The sequence below is a fragment of the Perca fluviatilis genome, chromosome 4 (genome assembly GCF_010015445.1).
Source record: "Perca fluviatilis chromosome 4, GENO_Pfluv_1.0, whole genome shotgun sequence".
Lineage (NCBI taxonomy): Eukaryota > Metazoa > Chordata > Actinopteri > Perciformes > Percidae > Perca > Perca fluviatilis.
In genome coordinates this window covers 23,245,505-23,265,925 of record NC_053115.1, presented here as the reverse complement: position 1 = coordinate 23,265,925, position 20,421 = coordinate 23,245,505, and the positions used below count along the sequence as shown (strand labels likewise).

The 20,421-nt window shown below is 39.7% G+C and overlaps 2 protein-coding genes across 2 annotated transcripts in view; both read right to left on the bottom strand.

Moving 5' to 3' along the window:
• Positions 1–62: 62 nt before the first annotated feature.
• shisa4 (shisa family member 4) lies at positions 63–9,408 on the bottom strand. The gene is made up of 5 exons (XM_039797348.1): positions 9,128–9,408; positions 6,256–6,433; positions 3,060–3,196; positions 2,777–2,968; positions 63–2,235 (listed from the first exon to the last, which is right to left on the bottom strand). Exons 1-5 carry the CDS (start codon positions 9,204–9,206, stop codon positions 2,195–2,197), a joined length of 627 nt encoding a protein of 208 aa, XP_039653282.1. The 5' UTR covers positions 9,207–9,408; the 3' UTR covers positions 63–2,194.
• Positions 9,409–11,707: 2,299 nt separating this feature from the next.
• ipo9 (importin 9) overlaps positions 11,708–20,421 on the bottom strand; it is a 19,892-nt gene continuing 11,178 nt past the window's right edge. The window contains exons 15-24 of the mRNA XM_039797347.1: positions 18,516–18,742; positions 18,031–18,179; positions 17,783–17,911; positions 17,003–17,278; positions 15,675–15,841; positions 14,104–14,237; positions 13,845–13,964; positions 13,105–13,212; positions 12,895–12,971; positions 11,708–12,571 (exon numbers count right to left, since the gene is read on the bottom strand). Of these exons, the coding sequence (XP_039653281.1) occupies positions 12,461–12,571; positions 12,895–12,971; positions 13,105–13,212; positions 13,845–13,964; positions 14,104–14,237; positions 15,675–15,841; positions 17,003–17,278; positions 17,783–17,911; positions 18,031–18,179; positions 18,516–18,742 (1,498 nt within the window). The 3' untranslated portion in view covers positions 11,708–12,460. The remainder of the gene's footprint in view (positions 12,572–12,894; positions 12,972–13,104; positions 13,213–13,844; positions 13,965–14,103; positions 14,238–15,674; positions 15,842–17,002; positions 17,279–17,782; positions 17,912–18,030; positions 18,180–18,515; positions 18,743–20,421) is intronic.

Here is a 20,421-nt window from a genome sequence, read left to right as displayed (position 1 = left end):
AAACACATACTAACCCCTTTTTTTTCAAATGTTTCATAAGAAAAAGGCACATCACACAGTTGTATTTTTACATTCCAAAGTTAAATTTTATGTTAATAGAAATAAAAACTTTTCACTCACTTTATATTACAATGTCATATGACAACAGACAAAACACCATAGATCTAGACAAGTTATTTTGCCAACTGATGTCAGTTTCAGTAAACACACTCATGGAGTTGGTCTAGAAGCACAAACAAACAGAAACATCATTGATCAAATGTTATGTCGAACTACATATGAAAGCATCTTACCAAGAAAAGTCCAGTGTTCTCTGTGCTTCACAAAGGCTCAACAAATCTGTACAAATGGACGTCACCATGGGAGGAAACAATTTATGCTGTAAACTAGCAGTACTAGTTCTTTTTTTTCCTTTTTTTTTTTTTTTTTTAGAGACAAGATACAGCAGTATGTCTCGAGGAAAAGCTTCAGGCTTCTCTGATCAGCATGAGGACAGTGTTTTGTTTCATTTGACTTTGAGATTGAGATACATCACACCTGAATAAAGATAATTATTACCCATTAGTCAGACATCTTACTGTACAACACATGCTTGAGATGTCATGTTTTACAAGTTCCAAAAAGCACAGGGCTGTCCAAGATGCTAAACTAGACTGCTAAACTATAATTGCAGGTTACAGGCCCTGACCTCACTGGGACCCGAAACCTTAAGTGTGAATTAAAGGAATAGTTTGACATACACCTATCAGTTTTTTTGAAGAGTAATGATGAGAAGATTGATACCATGATATCTGTGGAGAATGGTATTTATTTTCTTCATCTAACTCTAAACAAGAAAGCAAATAAGCATATTTCCCAAAATGTCAAACTGGTACTTTAAAGTGACGTGGTCAGAAAAAAAATCAACTTTTTCTGACCACAAGTCCACAAGGGGAGAACCCATTCACAGAAAAAGGTAACCTCAATAATAACAAATACCAAATGGAAAGATGCCAAAAATGCTAAAACATCATATGTTATGTTACAATAACAATACATTATGTTTAAAATAACTTGTTACAATATCATAAAATATTCAGCTGAAGAACAGATATACAAAATATGTATTTAAATAGTTAATCCCTTTTTTGTCGTGGTTAATTTTTCTAAGGCGGGACATTTTGTTTAAACCAAGCAGCATGACCTGCAACTCCCCTGACATATGTTACAAGAAATAACAATTTAACATGAATTTCACTGGAAAACATACCAAATGGCATCATGGGATTAATCTAAAGACTTCTAATTCATTTAAAACCAGAAAAAAAAGCAAGAGAGAACAGATAACTTTGACTGGGGTAGCATGCTGATGTTGAGATGTTACATTAGAATTAAGCAGCTAATATACTACCATGAAGTAAATTAGTCGAGCCAGATACATAAAAGAATAGACAAAGTTGAAACTAGCAGGTGACTAAAGGCTTCTTACGCGTAATCAGGAGTAACATGAAATCCTGTGTCACACTGCCTTTGAACATACATGTCACCTTTTTAATCAAACATGCCGTTTATTTTTCACTTTAGTCTCTAACACATTATGGGAAAAAAAAAAAAAAAAAAATCAAAAACAGAAATAAAGACATCATGTCATCATATTTGGAGAGTGTGTGACCAAGAATGTAGCCTTAGGGAGGTATCAACTCATTAAAATTTAACAAAAGTGAGGAAGTAAAGCATGTTTGCCTTTTATATAAATAAAGAGGGAGTGCATTATCATTTTTTATGATCCCCTTCTGACCCCTGTTCTGTAAGGTGACACCCTGTTTTTGAGGTAAGTGTGTCAGAGCACAAGTGGCAGCACAGAGTCGAGACGCCAGCCAGATACCTCCTCACTTTAGGGATGGTGTGACGTCTCTGCAAAACCCGCCGGGAGCAATCAGGTGTCTGGTTGCAGAACACAATTTGAGTTGCGTAAATACTCCAGAAAAGTAGGACAACATTGTACAGTAAATAAACATAGAAAAACCTTAAAGTGCCTCCAGTTCTCTTAAACAGACAAACCACTGCTAGTCGAGCTGTAGCGTTTGAGTGTGTGCATGTGTGTTTGAGTGTGAGAGAGAGTGTTGCTGCCTTCTCCTTTTGAAACAGTCCTTTCTCTCAGTTGCTGTTGTTTCCCACTCTGTGTGTGTGCATGTGTGTAGTGTAGATGAGCCCATCAATGACCAGGATACTGAGGTGGAGAGTAAGGTGGAGGGGCTGAAAAATAAGTAGGTAGAAACAAAATAAAGTCAGAACTTCATGTACAACAACTACATTAGGAATTGTTTACAAAAAAAGAAGCACCAAATTCAGTAGGACTCATCCTCAAAAATGTCACAAATAGTTGTGGAGATATGGAGTAAAGTGGTGACTAACATTGCCATCTCTAGTGTTGTTAAAAATTTAACAATTTGTGATGGCACTAGTGGAGAGAACATGGAATCATTTGAATTAAGAGCAGTGTATGCCCATGGTAGCATGAAATGTGCAAATGTCACCATATTTCATTGCTATCTGCTTTTCAAATTAGATATATTGTATCAGAGTTGACTTTTTTTTTTTTTTAACTGTTGGTGGTGTTAGAGGGCAGCGTCCAAAAAAAAAAGAGTGTTCACCCTCTGGGGATTTCTTGTGTAAATGTTGATGTTGGTGATACAGGAAAGACTCCCCTCTCTTTGTTGAGTCTTTTTTTTAGACTAGATGTTGTTGATTATGTCCATCAACAACATATGGACATATTATGTAATGCTACTCTTACCCTGGCTGTATGCAGGATCCATCAGGTGTGGTGGATAAGGTCCAGGCTGCATCATCGGGTAATGCGGAGGCATGCCAGTGTACAGGGGCGCCATTGGATAACCTGCATGTGGATACTCAGAGGGTCCCAGTGGTTTTCCATAAGCATCATACATGGGCTCCACTGGATAGCTGGCCATGGGGATCTGCTGGACTGTGGGTCAAAAGGTACAGACCGCTGTGAAGGAAAACTATGACCTTGTGGTTGTCTGCAGAAGCATGGACATAAAGAGTAGAGGTCTCACCATCATAAGGTGTCCTGCCCCTCTGCTGCCTTCTCTGGTAGAGGTAACAGCAGGAGCACATGAAGCAGCAGACCATGGTCGCAATGATCGCCACAAACAGGAGGACGGAAGAGGCAATGCCAGCTAAAGTGGTGGGGCTGAGAAGAGAGAGAGAGAAGAGGACTTAAGTTACAAAGCATTTCCTTTCTTACTTTGATCATCTCGCCTTACGTTGTTCCTCCCCCACCCTCTATCTCGCTAATTACAACCCACTTTACAGGAGGATTAAAGTAGAAATGGCCGTGATGTGAAGCTTTTGATTTAGACACACTGTTGACCACAGACTGACCCTGAAAGCACGTCCCAGTTAATGACACACACACCCTGTATCTCTCTGTCTCTCTACCAGATTCCATCGCCTCATAGTCAAGCAACAAAGCCCTCCATTTCAGCTCAGCCTCTGCTGCCCACTGGGCTAAATAAGCTGCAGGTTGTCTGCTCGCTACTGGATGATGGATGGTTTGTGCCATGTTGCAGTCTCTCGGGGTACACGCTTGCTTAGTCCAGTGTTATCACGATACCTCACAGGGGATAGCTGACGGAACACCTAATGAGAACATCTTACACTGTCGGGACCAAAGCAGGGTCATTAAGTTAAATGCAGCCAATGGGACATGAGAACAGGCCAGTTTAAGAGCAGGGCTCGACAGTAACTGTTGCAATTGGCAACCATTTTGAGAAATTGGAAAACCAATTCTTGGCCTTTTTAACATGTAAAAAATAGGGACAGCAATAAGTACATGACAAAATAAATATCTTTAAAAAATAAAAATAAAATTGTTGTATAAGTGATATTTAAAAATTGCTGTTACAGTGAGAGCTGGAACCAGACAACGGCATGTGACAACGCTGTATGGTGCGTTTACTCACGTGTGCAAAGGCAATTGTTTTAGAGACAATAGCGAAGCAAATTAAGTCGTTTGACTGACTAAGCTGTCAACATCACAAACAAATGTGCAAATTGATCCAACCGAACCATGTAAACCTGAATAAAAAAAACTAAAAAGAAATTTGTGTAAATTCTGAATCTTTTAGGTCACATTTTGATGATTAGGCTGACATATAACTGCATAGTCATCTTAATTACTTAACATATAAGGTGACTAAAAATGGCAACCGTATTGTTTGCCTGGTTGCAAGCCTGGCAACCACTTTTAAAAGTTAGTGTTGAGCCCTGAAGAGAGTCCAGACTTTAAGCAGAATGTAGGGTGATGGTGAACAACATTTTCTATATATGTTTATACAATTTCCTTCCCATTTATATTAAATCCCTTGTACACAAAGCATTGTCACCCAAGAAGTGATGCAACTGTTTAATGTTGATATATATACACACCATTATTAAAATCTGATATCTGCACACACAGGACACTTAACCCATCACCAAAGTCCATTACTTCCAGTGCAGTTTTTTTTTTGTTTCTTAATATTACTATGTATGTATGATGCATAAATTGTGTTGTAAATCTGTTAAATTACATTGTGTTGAAACTCTGAACATAGCCTTTTTCATCTGACTTTGTATAATAAATTGTTACAATGTTTCCCTCCCAGACGATGTATCTGTGTGAACTAGACTTGAACCAATGCTCCTTTCCTATGGTGCCCCTTATCTATCTACTCCCACCTCAGAAGTGACTGGAACAACTGTTACTGACAACATGTGTTTCGTCCTAGTGTGTTTCATCAAACCTTCAGAACACTGTTGACCTGAAACCCGCTTTGTGTCACTTTATTCTCCAAGTGCTCGTGACTGCTTTAAGAATCAACTGAAGGTCAAGCCAGTAGATGACAAACTAGCACACAAAGTATTGATGTTTTTTATCCACACTATTCATCTTCTCTAGTAATTACTTTTGTGACTGTGACACTTGAATTTTCCAGCGTGAGATAAAAAAAAGTTGATCTTATCTTATGATGTTATGAGATTCACTTATAAGCTTTTTTTTAATGCTTCTTTCAACTGCCTCTCACTGTCTTTAGCAATGAATGGACCAGCCTCATGGCAATACGACCGCTTGTTCCACACTTAGGTCACATAATGACACCCATTATATACATGATGACAGTTCCATTCACTAATAAAGAAAGTGAAAGACAGTTGCAAGCTCCAGAAAAACAGTATTCTATCGTTTCTATCATTTTGGGAGGCAAGATGTTTCAGAGTTGCAATCACTTCGGAGCTATAATAGTGCATTATATGACATTTATCTAATAATGTGAAAAACTAATTTAAACATGTTTTGCAATAGATTTAGCATGTAATGTTTCTATCTATAAATTGCAGGAACGTCTGTCTGTCTGTGTCTGTTATGTGCATATCTCTTGAACCGTTAGTCCGATGGATTTCAAATTTGACTTTGTGATTACATTCTGAATCTGCAACGTTCTCTGTCAGGTAAATATAGTAGTACAATGTCTTCCTCTGATGTAGACGCAGCCTGCACTGCAAGCCAGTAGTAGGCTATACAGTGGAGTTGCATATTAAGTGGTTTGGGGTCTTTCTGTAAGTCATTTTGGAACTGTACTAGTATTTTACAATAATACATTATTGCTTTAATCATTGCTTCTAGTGAAGTGTATGGCTACAACTAACAATCTATATTTTTTCTGATTTATCTTTTACTTTATAAAATGTGGGGAAATTGTAGGAAAATGCCTCACCACTTTGTCGGAGCCCAGGGTGACATTCCTTATCTTATCTGACCAACATTTCAAAACCCAGAGCTATTTAGAAAAGCAGCAAATGCTCATATTGTCATTCCATTACACCCACATTTATAATTATTATGAGTATTTTTTCTGTATCTATTGTAGGTATTATTCTCTCTCTTTCTACCCCCCATCTGTAAAGTGTGAATTACAATGATGTAACTGAATGCCTCTTGCTTTGTATTCACTTATTAATTTGTCAGTATAGTGTGTACTTTGCATGGATGGATTTGTGTTCATAGATGTTAGAGGACACATCTCATTGTGCAGACTGCGGCAACCAATTGTATTCACCAAAAGTAAAAAGTGTCTGTCTTCAGAAAACGAAGGATATGTGATACTGCAGTGATAGCCTTGAATTGTGAACAGAAAGACAGACTCTTTGGGTTCAGTAAATTAATAAATACAGTAAGTCATTAAAATAAAACCCTGCTGCTGCCCCCACCTGAACTGGAAGAGCATGCAGCGTTTCTGCTCCCTCTCGGGGATCATTTTAAAGGCGTCCAGGCAGCAGTAGCGCCGGTGGCAGTTCCCACAGCAAAACGTGATGAGAGGGCAGTCAAAGCCGTTGTGCCAGGTGCCATTTTTATCCACGTACCACAGACAGTCCTCGTTGGCACTGACTGCAAAACAAATATAACACAAAGTGTAAGCGGGATGACACTACAGGGAAGATGATCAAAAAGAAACAAGGAAGCAGAGAGAGTGAGAGAGCGAGAGAGCGAGAGAGCGAGAGTATAAAGGAATGGAGCAGCAGGTCAAACTTCAGTTTAGTCCTCCTTACGATCTCTCAGTTTTACCGACATGCTGTCATTTCCGTTTTATCGCACATTTTCAAATTGAGAAAATTATTGATTGGTTCACTTACAGACACTGCTTTGTTCTGCCTTCAAGAGAATAAATATTTATTTTGACCATGTTCTGGCTCTTCTTTCTTTACAGATTTCTTATTCCAGCTAGACAGTCAAAATGCATTATTCAACAGTTCACTGTGGCAGAGGTTAAAAACGAATTAGGACCTAAGTGAGGTCAGGAGATTTAAAGGACTTGTGTCTGAAATGAAAAAAAGGAGTCAATGTATTTATTCTAAAACTTCAACTATGGATTATTTTTTATTATCATTTAACTTATTGTTTGGTTTATAAAGCATACAGTAAAAAACAACAGTAAACAACAACAGTAAAAAAAATGCTTGTCACAATATCATACAGCCTAGTATGACTAGAGATGGCCCGATACCGATTCTGATACCTGAACTTGCGAATCGGACGATACCGAGTACCGATCCGATACCAGTGTGTCATATATTTTATTATGTTTTAACAACTGTATACTACTATCCCTGTATGGATGTGATATGATTTCTATCTTTGTTGTCTGTCTGGCTCAGGTTAAACTCTTGTGAAACATGAACAAATATAAACAATAAATGCCACAGAACTTTTTATTCTCAAGTTTGACAGTCAGTTATAACGGAAAAAGAACATAAATAAACTACTTTAACATAGATTTTCTTTAGGGCTTTATTACGTGGTATCAGATCGGTGCATTAACTCCAGTACTTCCCGATACAGAAACCAGCGTTTTAGGCAGTATCGGAGCCGATACCAATACTGGTATCGGACCATCTCTAAGCATGACATCAGCTAAATGTATTTTTTTGTCCCACCAAAAGTCATAAAAAAGCAGCACAATTCTCACAATTGAGAACCTGGACCCACCCACATTTTTTTGCCACTGTAAAGGACAATTTAATGAAGAACTACACATCATGAACTTTTTCTTTTAATTATGTTATAGTTCTGTGGTCTCTTGGGAGATTAAAGTTCACATACTGACTGATAAACATTCTGCATACTTCTTTCATGAGGATGAACACATAGTAAGTCCTAAATTGAGTTGGAGGGAGCTAGCTAGTATTAATATTATTTTTCCACAACATAGAATTTAAGGCACACTAAATTACAGCCACCTGTGCAGGGTGCTAAAAGTCGCACCGACTTATACATTTTACGTGAGTTTTATGTCTGGGGAAAAAACTGACACATTAAGTGTTTTTGACTATACAAAAAACAAACATTTATCCTCATGGAGGCAGCTGCTCTTCCTTGTTGGAGTTCTCTGAGTGTACTAAACTGATGGAAACTTCATTAGAGCATGTCTGCAGTACATTGTTGAGTCAAGATCTAACTTGGCTCCTGAAACGGTTCAGACTAATTTTGGATCATGCCCTTTGAGATTTGGCATCGGGAATACTTATTCTGCCATTTGATATTAGCCTTGATATTACAAAATCTATCATTGTGTAGTATTTTTGTGTTGTTGTTTACATTACTGTATGCAGCCTTGTTGAACAACAGTTAAATAAAAGCAAAATAATGACACCTACAATTAATTGTGATATTATTGCAATATTGTATTGTATATATTGCCTTGTAATGATTTATTTTTCAGCAAACTTGGTGGTAAAAAAAAACAAAAAACAAAAATCTAAAATATATGCCTTAAATATAATTTCTATTTTTGTGTGCATTAATCTCCAATAGTGTAACTGTTTACTTATTACTAGCTTGTCAAAGACACAGATAAGCCAAACTATGTTGTTTTGTCACGTTATTCTTTAATTCTAGAAAACAAAAACACACTGCCAGGCTAATGTTGACATTAGCTACCAATGTTTTGCAAAAAAAAAAAAAAGGCAAAAAGCAAACAAAAAACACGAATAATTTAGCTAAACAAACACACAAAAACGTAAGACTATTTTACATAGGACTGAACAAATGAATGCTACCATTAAATGTGGTCGGACACTAACGTTAAACCATGGATGTTTATTAATAACATACATAAGCGTTAAACTGTGAACGGTTTGCCAATTTCGTTTTTCCTAGGATGGCGAAGGTATGATCCGCCCACTCTCCCTCTGATTGGCTAGCACTCGCTGCCTGCCCTGGTTGGGTTGGTTAGGTTTAGGCAAGAGGAGTGGGATTGGTTAGGATTATGGTAAAGGAAGTCAGAGAAAACCAGGGGCAGATTAGGGCGGGATATGCCTTCGCCATCCTAGGGCAAAACGGTTTACCGTTAACCGTTATCCAGGCCTAAAATAAATATCTAGGTTATGTTAAACAGCCAGAAAGCAGCATGTGATCCTGTTGCCTACTGTGAAGCTGCAGGACGATGCAGGAACCGCCAGAGTCTGCTTGTAACGGCTAAAATAAATAACGTCCATGTAGGCGGAACAGACGTTAACAGGGATCTGCATTTAAACCAAACCCGTTAGCTAGCGGCGCGCGGCCTGGATGAAGATCCATACTTACCCTGAGAAGTGCAGAGGACGATGGTGAGCAGCGCTAAAATCAGCGCGATGAGGGACATGTTGCCCGCTGGAAAGATCATCCTCGTCCTAATTCAAAACCAAGCGAGCGATATTCTAAAGATGTACAAATATAACCGGACTAACGGTCGTTCACAGACATGATCCTGGCTCGGGAACAGCATAGGAGACGGGACGGCTTTTACAAGCGGTAATTTATCCGTCGAAATGACACATTGCGTCTATGACGCCGTTCACCCGGGACGAGACGAGGATGGTGTTGCCTTCATGTACTGCCTGAAACGTCGGGAACGAAATTCACCATGAAGAACAAGGCCGTTTCAATCCGAGTCCTCCTATGACATTTGTGCTAAGGCAGTGGTGGAAGAAGTAGGCTACTCAGATCCTTTAAAACTATAGTCTAAAAATACTATTCAAAAAGTAATTTCAGTAAAAGTACATATCATCAAAAGGCATCGAAAGTATCATTATGCAGAATGACTCCATTCAAATTATTATATTGTATAGATTATTATGTTCTGTTTGTATTATTAACAATAAATGTAAGATCACTTTAAGTTTGTAGTTCATCAATGTGGAGCCAATTTAAGATACTTTGTATAGTACTAGATATATTACCAATTAGTAGTACTGCATCATGTTATACAGCATATCATCATATGCTGTCAAAATTGTACTTAAGCGTAGTACTTGAGTACATAGGCGACATAACATCTGTAAAAAGTCAGTCCATCTCTGTATCAAGTACTCATGATGAATATAAGAAAGCAGCTAACAGCTCCCCCTTGTGGAACATTTTCAGCCTGCTGTATGTTATTATGAAACCAGAGGTGCCTTGCATTTAAAAATTAAAAACTCAGGTTGAGCATAAATAAACACAAACACACACACTTTCACTTGTGCCTGATTAGACCTCTTCTGAGGTCTGTGTTAGCATGTGCAGACTGTATTGTTGCACCAGTGGCAGAAGTTACACTTTTGTTATGTCTTCTTTTTTTAACACAGCATTTGGACTTGTCATAGCAGGAAAAGCACAGGTGTTACCATAAACATTATCGACGGTGTCCCAGTAAGTCATGCCAGTGTGACAGTGAGCCAATATGCACAATAAAGCTGATACAGCTAATTCAGCAACCATTAGTCATTGGAGGCATCATTGGAGGCACAGCACCTCAAACTTTAACCTGAAGTGAGATCTAAGGAGTCAGAATAAGTAAAACACACGTGGGTGTGTTCAGGGTCTGTAAAATCCATGTTCTATTCATTTTGACTTTCAAGACAAAAGTCAAACACTGAGGCTCTGCCTTGAGTACAAACTGTTACAATTTATTTTGGGTAATGTAGTTTTGTGTTTTGGCCACATTCTTACCAATATTCTCCTGAAACATAACACATTCCACTCTTCCACACCCTTAAACTGGATACGTGATGTGGTCTTTTTAATTCTAAGGCAATTTATGTCTTTAATATTTAAAACATCTCCAGCCTGACAAAATGTAACATTATGTTCATGTTTTATCAGTAAATACAGTTATATCGCATAACAGAAGTATCAACTATTTATTATATTCTTATGGATTGTTATTTTCCCTGCAGTTTTATCATTCAAATTTTAACAATAATGCTTTCATCATGCACATGTTAACATCTATCCCAAGGATGTCACACCAGAACAAACCCTTCACTTTATGCAGTATAATACACATTTATTCAATTATTTATAACATTATAATGTAGTTGTACGCAGATATAAGTGTTCATTAAAGGTGCAGTAGGTAAGCCTTATAAAACTAACTTTCTGTCATATTTGCTGAAACTGACCCTATGTTCCACTAGAACTATATGAAATGGGTAATTTAAAAAACAACAAAAAATCTGGCTCCTCTGGCACCACCTACAGCCTGTAGTGCCAGTTGCAAAAATCCACCGCTCCCTGTTCAGATGCACCAATCAGGGCTGGGGGGGGGGTGTCTAATCAATCACTGCTCATGCACCAATGTGGGGGGAGGGGCTTAGGAGACCGTTTTGGGCTTTAGCGGAAAGGGGGGAGGGACTGAGAAGTTGTCGATGTCCACATTTTTCCTGGATCTTCACAACCCTACCTACAGCACCTTTAATGTATTTGTCAACAACTAACTCCTGTGTGCATCCATAAGTGGAGGCTGCTGTATAAATGGGTAATGAATGACAAAGTAAAACAGTTGTAATGATATAAAACAGAAGTTAGAATTGCTAACAAATACTGTACACTAATGTCCTTTTTTATTAGCTTACAACCACATTTAAGGGTCTTATAAACAATGTATTAAATGATTATATATTGCTTATAAAAAGTCTAAATATACCATGAACGCTCAGTTTTCATTTTCCCTAAATAGGGGGAAAATAATGTATGCAGCACAGTAAGACGCCAGTCTGAGACAGCGTAACAAGTGATTGTATCCTCTGAGTGGAAAGAACATGTATTTTTAAGTTTTTAATGTCCAATTTAATTAAAAATGGGATTAAAAGAACCTGCATGTATTATTATTTACAGCTCAGGGAGACAAGAGAGGAATCTGGAAATGTTGTCCTTTCGGTACTTTTTATTTAGAAATTTCTCCATCCCAAATTTCAATGGGTGTACAAGGAAATGAACAGGCTGTGAATCACCATGGCAACCGTGTGAATTTCCAAAATACCCAACAAAGCCCTAGACATGACAGCTGGTCGAAGAGCTTTTCATTTCAGGTCAGAAACAGTCAATGGTTTTCTGGAATAAAAGGCTGTCGAAGTTTCTCTCCCTTCCCCAAAGATCCCGATGTCGGTTTTTGTTTGACTTTCCTTCCATCAATGTAAAGTCTCTTGGAAGGGTTTTCTAGGTTGCATTTTTACTCTGTTTATACAGAAACACAAAAATAACGGGCTAAGTTACAAATAGGACATGGCAAAATAGTCCGTTCATATTTAATGTTTTGCCTGTCCCACTGTGAAGCCTCAACCTTTTTATTCAATTCCTTTCGTCCAGTCTGAAATTACTCTAAAATGGTGAGTCCTATGACCTTCAGGAACAGACCTGGGCAGTCTCTCACCTCTTCATCCTCATCGCTTTAACATCTGCAAAGTCCTTCATCCCATCATGAGTACGTAGAAACAGGGGCGTTGTGGGCAAGTGCATGTCCATCTCTTTTAACCCGGCTCCTTCCTCCGCCAAGGCCATCATCCCATTTCTCCTTTTTCTTTGCCATGTCGTTAATTCATCATGAGCACATAAGTGATGGGGCATTAGGAGAGAGCTTAGATGGAAGAAGATGTGTTGGAGCGGCAGACGGCGGGGCTAGAGGCCTATAGACTGCAGGGTTTGTCTCTCGGCGGTGTTGAGGTGGCCCGAGAACATGCTGTAACATGGCTGCTGGGCGAACTGTGTCAGGAAGTCTGTCAGGTAAGCCTGGGAAAGGACAGGTGATACAGTGCAGGTCAATTATAATGGCAGCAGTGTTATAAAAAGACATTTAGCAAAAAGTCAGGCACTGTTAGGCAAACGTGAACCACTGTCTCACATGAATATTTTTGAATGTAAAAAATATACACACACAGTATAATATTCATGCAAGACAGTGGTTCGGTTGGAAAAATCGGTTTTGCATTCTATCACCCCTTTAAACTGCATTCCTCCAGCTGCAGGACTGTCCTGACTCATTAATCCCTGCTGCTACCTGTCAAATTGAAGTACTTGAAATATGTGGAACTAAAAGTTTAGAGTTAGTATACCTGCAAATCAATCTGATATATGGGGTCTTTCAAAGCATCTGGATCATCCTCCTCATCGTCCTCGTAATAATCATCATCTGTAAGACAGGAACACACCAGGATACGGAAACTTAGTGCCCGGAAACAAAGTTCTACGGTAACAGTATGAGAAAGAAGTGGAACGGAAGACAAAATATAGGAATAGCTGAAGCACTGGGACGATACTAGTACCGTATTTGTTGGAGGCGATGAGATCAGAAAGCAGCTGCCCCGCAAGGCCTTCATCCTCGTCCTCTTCATCCTCCCCCTCATCCTCCCCCTCCCACATACCACTGGAATCTGAGACAAACAACAGCTGGTGATTGAAAATGTATGCTGTCCTATTCTATAGTTTACAGGCAACTAATACAATAACTCTGCAATCTTTCACCAAGTCCAGGGCTTCACCTGCCAAACATGAAAAAAAAAAAAATTAAAAAAAAAAATAAATCACTGTCGCAACTATTTTGTAGTAAAAGTTGACCTGAGAGGGAACATTACAGTGATTGATTGATTGATTGATTCCCCTAAAAAACTTTGCTCATAAATGATGAGCATGGGTTAAATCCAGTAGGTCCCCAAAGTTCAGCACCTGCATTTCTGATGTGGATCTATTAAATGACCCTACAATTGTTCTGAAAAGTTTATTGTGCTACAAGTTTATTGAAACCAGCACAAACCAGTTGATGCGGTTGACCATGAGAACTCGGAGCCCTTGGCGATGAATAAAAAAATAAATAAAAAAGGCTTCCAGATCAGAAGTTTACATTTAGGTTGACTTATTGATCACATCACTTTCTGCCAATAATTTACTACAAGAAATAGACACAGAAGTCCATCTGCAGAAAGGTTCGAGCCTCTCAATGGTGTTGATGTCCCTCAAAAAGCCACAAAAAGCCATGAATCAAAGCATTAGTATTATTTGTATTCACCTTGACTCCAGTCTCCTGCGTTCCCCCTGCTGGCGTTTGCCTCCACTACAGTCGACAGCTCATTTATTATCAATTTAAAGATCTTCACTAGCAAAGGAATGTTGGTCCACCGCTCTGGGTCTGTGGAGGAGAAATACAAAAAAAGGGAAGAGCACGAAGACATAGAGCTCAATGTTAACAGCACGCACGTTACATCTCCTAATATCGCTGTGTGGACATGAATGTGATGTACAGATTCAACTATCTGCGGGTCATTTACTCTTTGCTGATTTGGAGCGTGTGCGGATGCCGTCTTCAGGGCTGTAGATCTCTTCTCCCTTCACCACGATGTCCTGAAGACGTTTGTCGTCCGTGTTGAGACCGTGCTGCAGCAGCTTACAGAGAGCCACCGTGCTGCAGGGAAAAAAAACAAAGACGACAAAAGTTTAAAATATGTTGCAACCGTGGAGAAAAGAAAGAAATTGTTTAAGCTGGGGAGGCAGTTTATTGGTTAAACATTCCATAATAATCTTTCAGCATATTGCTGTTCAAGTGGTCTAAGAAAACTAGACTTCTGCACCTCCTCCTTGGCTCCGTTTTCAGGCTTTAGAAAATCTAGAGAGAGCGTTCCTATTGGCTGTTCTACCAATGCAGATGTGTGTGTGCGTGTTCCTTCAGTGAAAGTTCAGCCTATTGTAGCCAAAGACTCAGGGCTGCAGCTAACTTAAGGCTAAAATATTAGCTAGCGACTTAAGTGTCATCCATCTATAAACAGTGCAGCACTGTAGTACATAGAGGAACGAAATTGTGTGAAAACGTAGCTTAATTTATTGTCCAGGCAGCGGACATTTGCCGTGAAAACAGCGAGAGCTGGTTTGCTGGGGTTAGCCTTTAGCCTAGCACGAACATTTGCTTGTTTGCCGTGTTTAAATTTCCTGTGACACATCTCCCAGCCTCTCCTTGTTCGGATGGCAGCATTAGTCTGCTATTAGGACCAGAGGCTGAAGCCGCAGCACTGGAGCTGGGATGATACGTTACTGTATGAAGCCGGTGCATATGTCCTGCTGATTTGATGGACAGAGTGGGGAGAGTGAGAAAGCTGCAGGGAGAGGTCTCACTCTACCTCAAATTCAGTCATTTTTTTTGCATTCTGCCTCCTGCAGCTTTAAAAGAAAAATAAATAAAAGAGCCTTTTTATGACATAGTCCAATCTGAGTCGTTTCAGTTCTGGCCAAACGCGAGAGCAGAGCTGTACTGGAAGCAGAAACTGCCAATTATTGCCTGCCTAAGATTAAACCTAACAAAAAAAAAAACTGTAAAAAAAAATAATTAAAAATCACAATATCACTGATGCCAAGTACCCAAACCAGGCCTAGCCAGTATCATCCAATAGCAGAGCCATAGTGCCAGCAGTTTCAGTTTAATGGCTGAGTTATGCTTATGAGAAGTAGTTTGTTGTTGTTGTTCAACCACGGGGAAAACTAGCAGTGACCGTTGTTTAAATTTGGGGATAACCTCACACATTTGCAAACACATTTGGAACGCATTGATAGTGTTACACTCATCTGTACACAACAAAAGTGACAGAAAAAAAAAAATGGTGTTAAGAATGAGAAAAAGAACCAGAGAGAGAAGGTCAAACCCTGCTAACACACAGCTGGCCAATCACAGCGTCAAGTGGGTGTGATTAACCGATTGTCAGTTTTGGAAAGATGATGGACTGATGGCATTAGCAAGCAGCTTATAAACAACCTTGGGCTGGAGGTTCAATTTATTTATGGATTTGCATTTTAAAATGTCGTAAAAACAATTCCTTGTAAATATAAATGATGAATGGAAATGTTGTCTGACCTGACTTTACCCTCATACTGTCCGTAGAAGAGGTGCTGCCTGCTCATCCACTCTGTCATGACGAACTCCAGGGCAGGTTTCCCCGTCGGGCCGGGCAGACTGCACAGGAACTCCAACAGAGGCTCCAGCTGGGAGTGAACCAGGTGACCAAACACCATGATCAGAGACTACAGGAGAGAACAACGACCAGGTTATCAAACACATCATGAACAGGTTTCGATGGTTCAGCCTGTTGGTGAAGTAATAGCCACACATCTAGGCATGGGGCTGGTATGAGATTCTGACGGTATGATCACCTTCAGCAAAAATATCATGGTTTCACGGTATTGCAATTACAGCTTTAAAATGTTTTTTTTTTTTGTTGTTTTTGTTTTTTAAATGTCTGGTTAAAACAACATATTTGTTCCATTGAACACAATGGGCCCTATTTTAACAATCTGAAAAAAAAAAAAAAAGTGCATGGCGTGAAGCGCATGGCGCAGGTGCGTTTAGGGCGTGTCCAAATCCACTTTTGCTAGTTTGACAGTGGAAAAAAAAAGGTCGGTGCGCTGGACGCATGGTTCAAAAGGGTTGTACTTAGGGTCTTCATTAATTCATAGGTGTGTTTTGGGCATAACATGCAACAAACCAATCAGAGTATCATCTCCCATTCCCTTTAAAAGCCAGGCGCATTTGTTCCTTGGCGCATTGCTATTATGATGAAGGATTTGCACCGTAACATACATACATACATTTGTAATCTTTTGCATGTTTGTGTGCTGCTGCGGTCCCGTGTGTGTGTGTGTGTGTGTGTGTGTGTGTAACAAGCATAGTGTGTGTGCGCTGTGCTGAGCCTAGGTGCATTTTACTAATTTGCTGTTAAAATAACAATGAAATGCTGCGCTATTGACTTTAGACCAGGTCTTTGTTGGTCAATGGCGCGATCACTTCCCGCTGCCTCAAGATAGCAATACGCCAAGAATTCACCTGAACACACCTCCCTGTAAGACCAGCACACCCATGGGCGCACAGATGGGCGCAGGTGCATTTTCTATTTAAATAACGTGGGCGCTGGACGGGAAATTGAAAACTGCGTCGGCCTTTGCGCTGCACAGGGTGCAAGATAGGGCCCCATGGGTTTGTTTTTTTAAACACACTGCACACTGGCAGGGAGAAGGATTTCTAAACTGCAGTTTCTCTACTTGACCACTCATAAAAAAAAAAAAAAAAAACAGCTCATAACTTAACAACAGTATAACGAAAAATGTTAGTGTTTTTGAAACCTTAACTTATATACCTTGAAACCGGTAACCGGCCCATGCCTACACACATCAACATTGTGCCCCTACCTGCATGACACTCAGAGTCTCCGCTTGCTGCATCTTGCTCAGAATCGCTCGGAGGATCTGGTCCAGCTGTTCCCCCAGCTGGGTTCCTGCCCGAGAGATCAGAGTGGACACCAACCTGCCGACGAAGGCGGCTGTGAACTCGGAGGTCCGGGGGTCCAGTAGCTGGTTGACCACCTGCATGACGTACCAGAGGCCGCTGTGCCCCTGCTCGTCCCTCCACTGAGCGACCTGCTCGAGGGCGACAGAGACGTACGCCCGCAGACACTCACCTCCGTTCTGGAGATGGGAGGAAAATGGTGAAAGAGCAGATGTAAAAGGAAAATGAGAATGAAATTTAAAACCTATATCACGACATCAAACAAATGTCTCATTGGTAGTTATAATACAGCAAATTATATTTTGAATAGCGAAAGAAAGACTTTACAACACCACGGAATAAAAAAACAAACAATCTAAAGCGCTGTAGTTTAAATTTATGTAAGACCTAGAACACAATACATCAGCAAATTTAAGACTTTTTAAGGCCTTTTTGATTTTGAAATGTTAAACTTTTTAAGACCCTGCGGAAACCCTGATGAGGAGAGCGGTGTTGCCACCTACTATAGTTTTTAATCCGCACCAATAATATGTAATCTTTATATTTTCTATCAAAAGCAAGTCTTTGTGATGAAAATAAATGTGAAGACACCAAGTTTAATTGATTTTGGTATCATGACATTTGCTGGAGAACATCATTGTTCTCCTGGTGCATTCATGTGCTTGTGTCTTTGTTGGGTTCACCTGCATTATGGTGTTGTCATCGGTGCGCAAGGTGCACTGTGCCACCACAGGGAATGCCTGGCACACCAGCATCTCTGAGAGAGGAGGTTTTGAGTTTCGGACAACTGTGGTCAGGATGTCGATAGACGTCTGTGGTGCAGACAGAGGGGGAGCAAAAGTGTCAAAAAGGTGCCATATCTAGACAAAGTGAAGTTTCAGATAATAATAGAACATCAGATGACAATATCAAGGTGCCAGTATCTACTTACAGCGCAGAGTCCAGTGGGGATCTTGTCGGAGGGAGCCTGCATGATGCTGACCAGCGTGGGAATGAGACGCATCTGCATGGGGCCCTGGCAGCCTTCGATCTGTGCCAGTTCCTTGAAGATGTCCTGAGCCAGGGACGCCACCACAGGGTCTGAGGAGAAAAGAGGGGATTGGGCAAAAAGAACAGAGAAGAGACAAATCACAACCATGCGTCTCTCTCTGTCTACGTCTTCTCTGGAAAATCTAAAAAAAAAGTGCTACATTTTGCTAACAGAAAGGGATTCCAGATAATCCATGTCAAAATATTTGAGACAAGCTGGAAAATTTTAAGTCCAATGTCAATCCATGTGTCCTCGATATAACTTTGAAATGACAAAAGGACACATTTAGAGAAAAGAGAAAAAAAAATAAAAGTTGAAATTTAGTGTACTGTGTGAAAGTAGTAGAAGTCTGATAGAGGAAGTGGTTAGAGGAGCTATAGCAATACCATTGTTATATTTAAGGAAAATAGCAATGGTGAGGGGGCAGATCTTGTTCTCTGCGCTGGTGGTGAAGGCCGGGTCGACAGTGCAGACAATGCACAGAGTCTCCATGACGAGGGTGAGCACCTCGGAGCTGAACTGGGCGGCAAGTTGGACCAGTCCCTCGAGGATGCTGGGGAGGAAGGGCTGAAGGACGTGTGTGCTCTCCGACAGCTTCAGCTGATCACAATACCTGGAGAATGACATGAATAGTAGGCATCGATGAACAGAGAGCATCCACCCAACATCTTGTTGATCAGTTGGCAACTAGGGCTGCACGATAGGAGGAAAATATGCGATAATGTTGTTGAATATCGTGATAACGATATTCCTTGCGATAGCTAAACATATATTTAAAATGTACTCTGTTCTGCTGCTTTCAGTATTCTGCTAAAATACAACAAATTGCTTGTTGAATTTAAAACAAAAAGGAAATAATTTCCAACATTCTTTTATTGAACAAATTGAACATTGAATTGAATATAAAAAAGGCAGCACTAAAAAAAGTGTCAGTTTTCTACTGAGGTTCTCTTTTAACTAACACAAAAAAAAATCTTTGAGTGTCTTTCAGGATATGTCGCAGCCTTTCGCGATGTGTATATTGCGCCAGTTGATATCGCGATGATGATGATGATCAAAAAAGCGATATATTGTACAGCTCTATTAGTAACCCTTTCAACTCCTAAAATGCAGTGTTCTCCACTATGTAGCATGTTTTCTGGTTACATAATAAATGAATAAATAAATAAATAGTCTATATGACATAACCAAATGGTAAAGCCTATTTTAGTTTACTCCTGTCTGTCTGAATTCAATACTTGACTCATACTTTGCACTACAGTATTAGGAACTGTAGTGCAAAATGAACATACCATGCATCAGAATGTAAAGCGTTGACGTAAATATTGCCATCAACGCAGTTTGGCTGCCGTTTTTTTTTTCTTTCGACATTGCGATAGAAACGATATAGAAACATTACAACAATAGACCTTTTTATAGATCGTTCTGAAGATATATATCATAATATCGCCCAGCCCGAATGGTAAATATAAAGCTACAGCCAGCAGCTTATTTAGCATAAAGTCGTGAAAAAACAAGCTGACTCAGTCCAAAAGGTCAGAAAATCCATTTACCAGCATCTCTAAAGCTCAGTAATTAACATGTTACACCTTGTTTAACACATGCAAAATCAAAGTGTAAAAGCAACAAGTTGTTGTTTCTCTGGACTTTTTCTTAGCAACTTCTTGTTGCCTGGCAACCTCATGGTGACAACAAGACTCCAGAAAGTCAATGCGTCCGGCTAAGACATACAAACAAGATATAAAATGTTAACTAGTGACCTTTAGTGGCACTGGCAGATTTTGTTACCTTTAGACAGAGCCAGGCAAGCTTTTTCCATCAGTTTTCCAGTCTTTATGCTAAGCTAACTGGCTGTAGCTTCATATTTACCGTACAGCCGTGAATGCAATCATGATCAGTCTGTCCAATTTCAAAATGTTTTCCAAGATGCTTAAAGGGGTGATAGAATGCAAAACCGATTTTACCCTGTCATAGTTGAATAACGACAGTTCGGTGGGTAAATAGGACATACATAGAAGCTCAAAATCCCATTGAGACCCCTTTACTATGAAAATCTAATTTTTTGAAACTGCCGCTGAAAACGGGCAAATCTCAACAAAGCTAGTTGCTTACGTAAGCATCTCAAAATCCGGAACCTTTGTCACAGCCATGGGTGTATTAAGAGAACAGTCACGCCCCAACATTTACATAGGCTACACAACTGACCTGAGATCAGGTAGTCTTCTGAATCTAGGTCACGCAGATCTCTGCTATTCCATTACAAAATTCACTTCTTTTTATGCGAGAAATCAA

Bases quoted from the DNA above. Each gene is read 5' to 3' on its own strand.
- shisa4 (XM_039797348.1), bottom strand. From the start codon at position 9,206: ATGATCTTTCCAGCGGGCAACATGTCCCTCATCGCGCTGATTTTAGCG. The intron at 6,434-9,127 runs GTAAGTATGGAT...TTTGTTTTGCAG, and splicing joins CGTCCTCTGCACTTCTCAGG to TCAGTGCCAACGAGGACTGT. The intron at 2,236-2,776 runs GTAAGAGTAGCA...CTTATTTTTCAG, and splicing joins GGATCCTGCATACAGCCAGG to CCCCTCCACCTTACTCTCCA.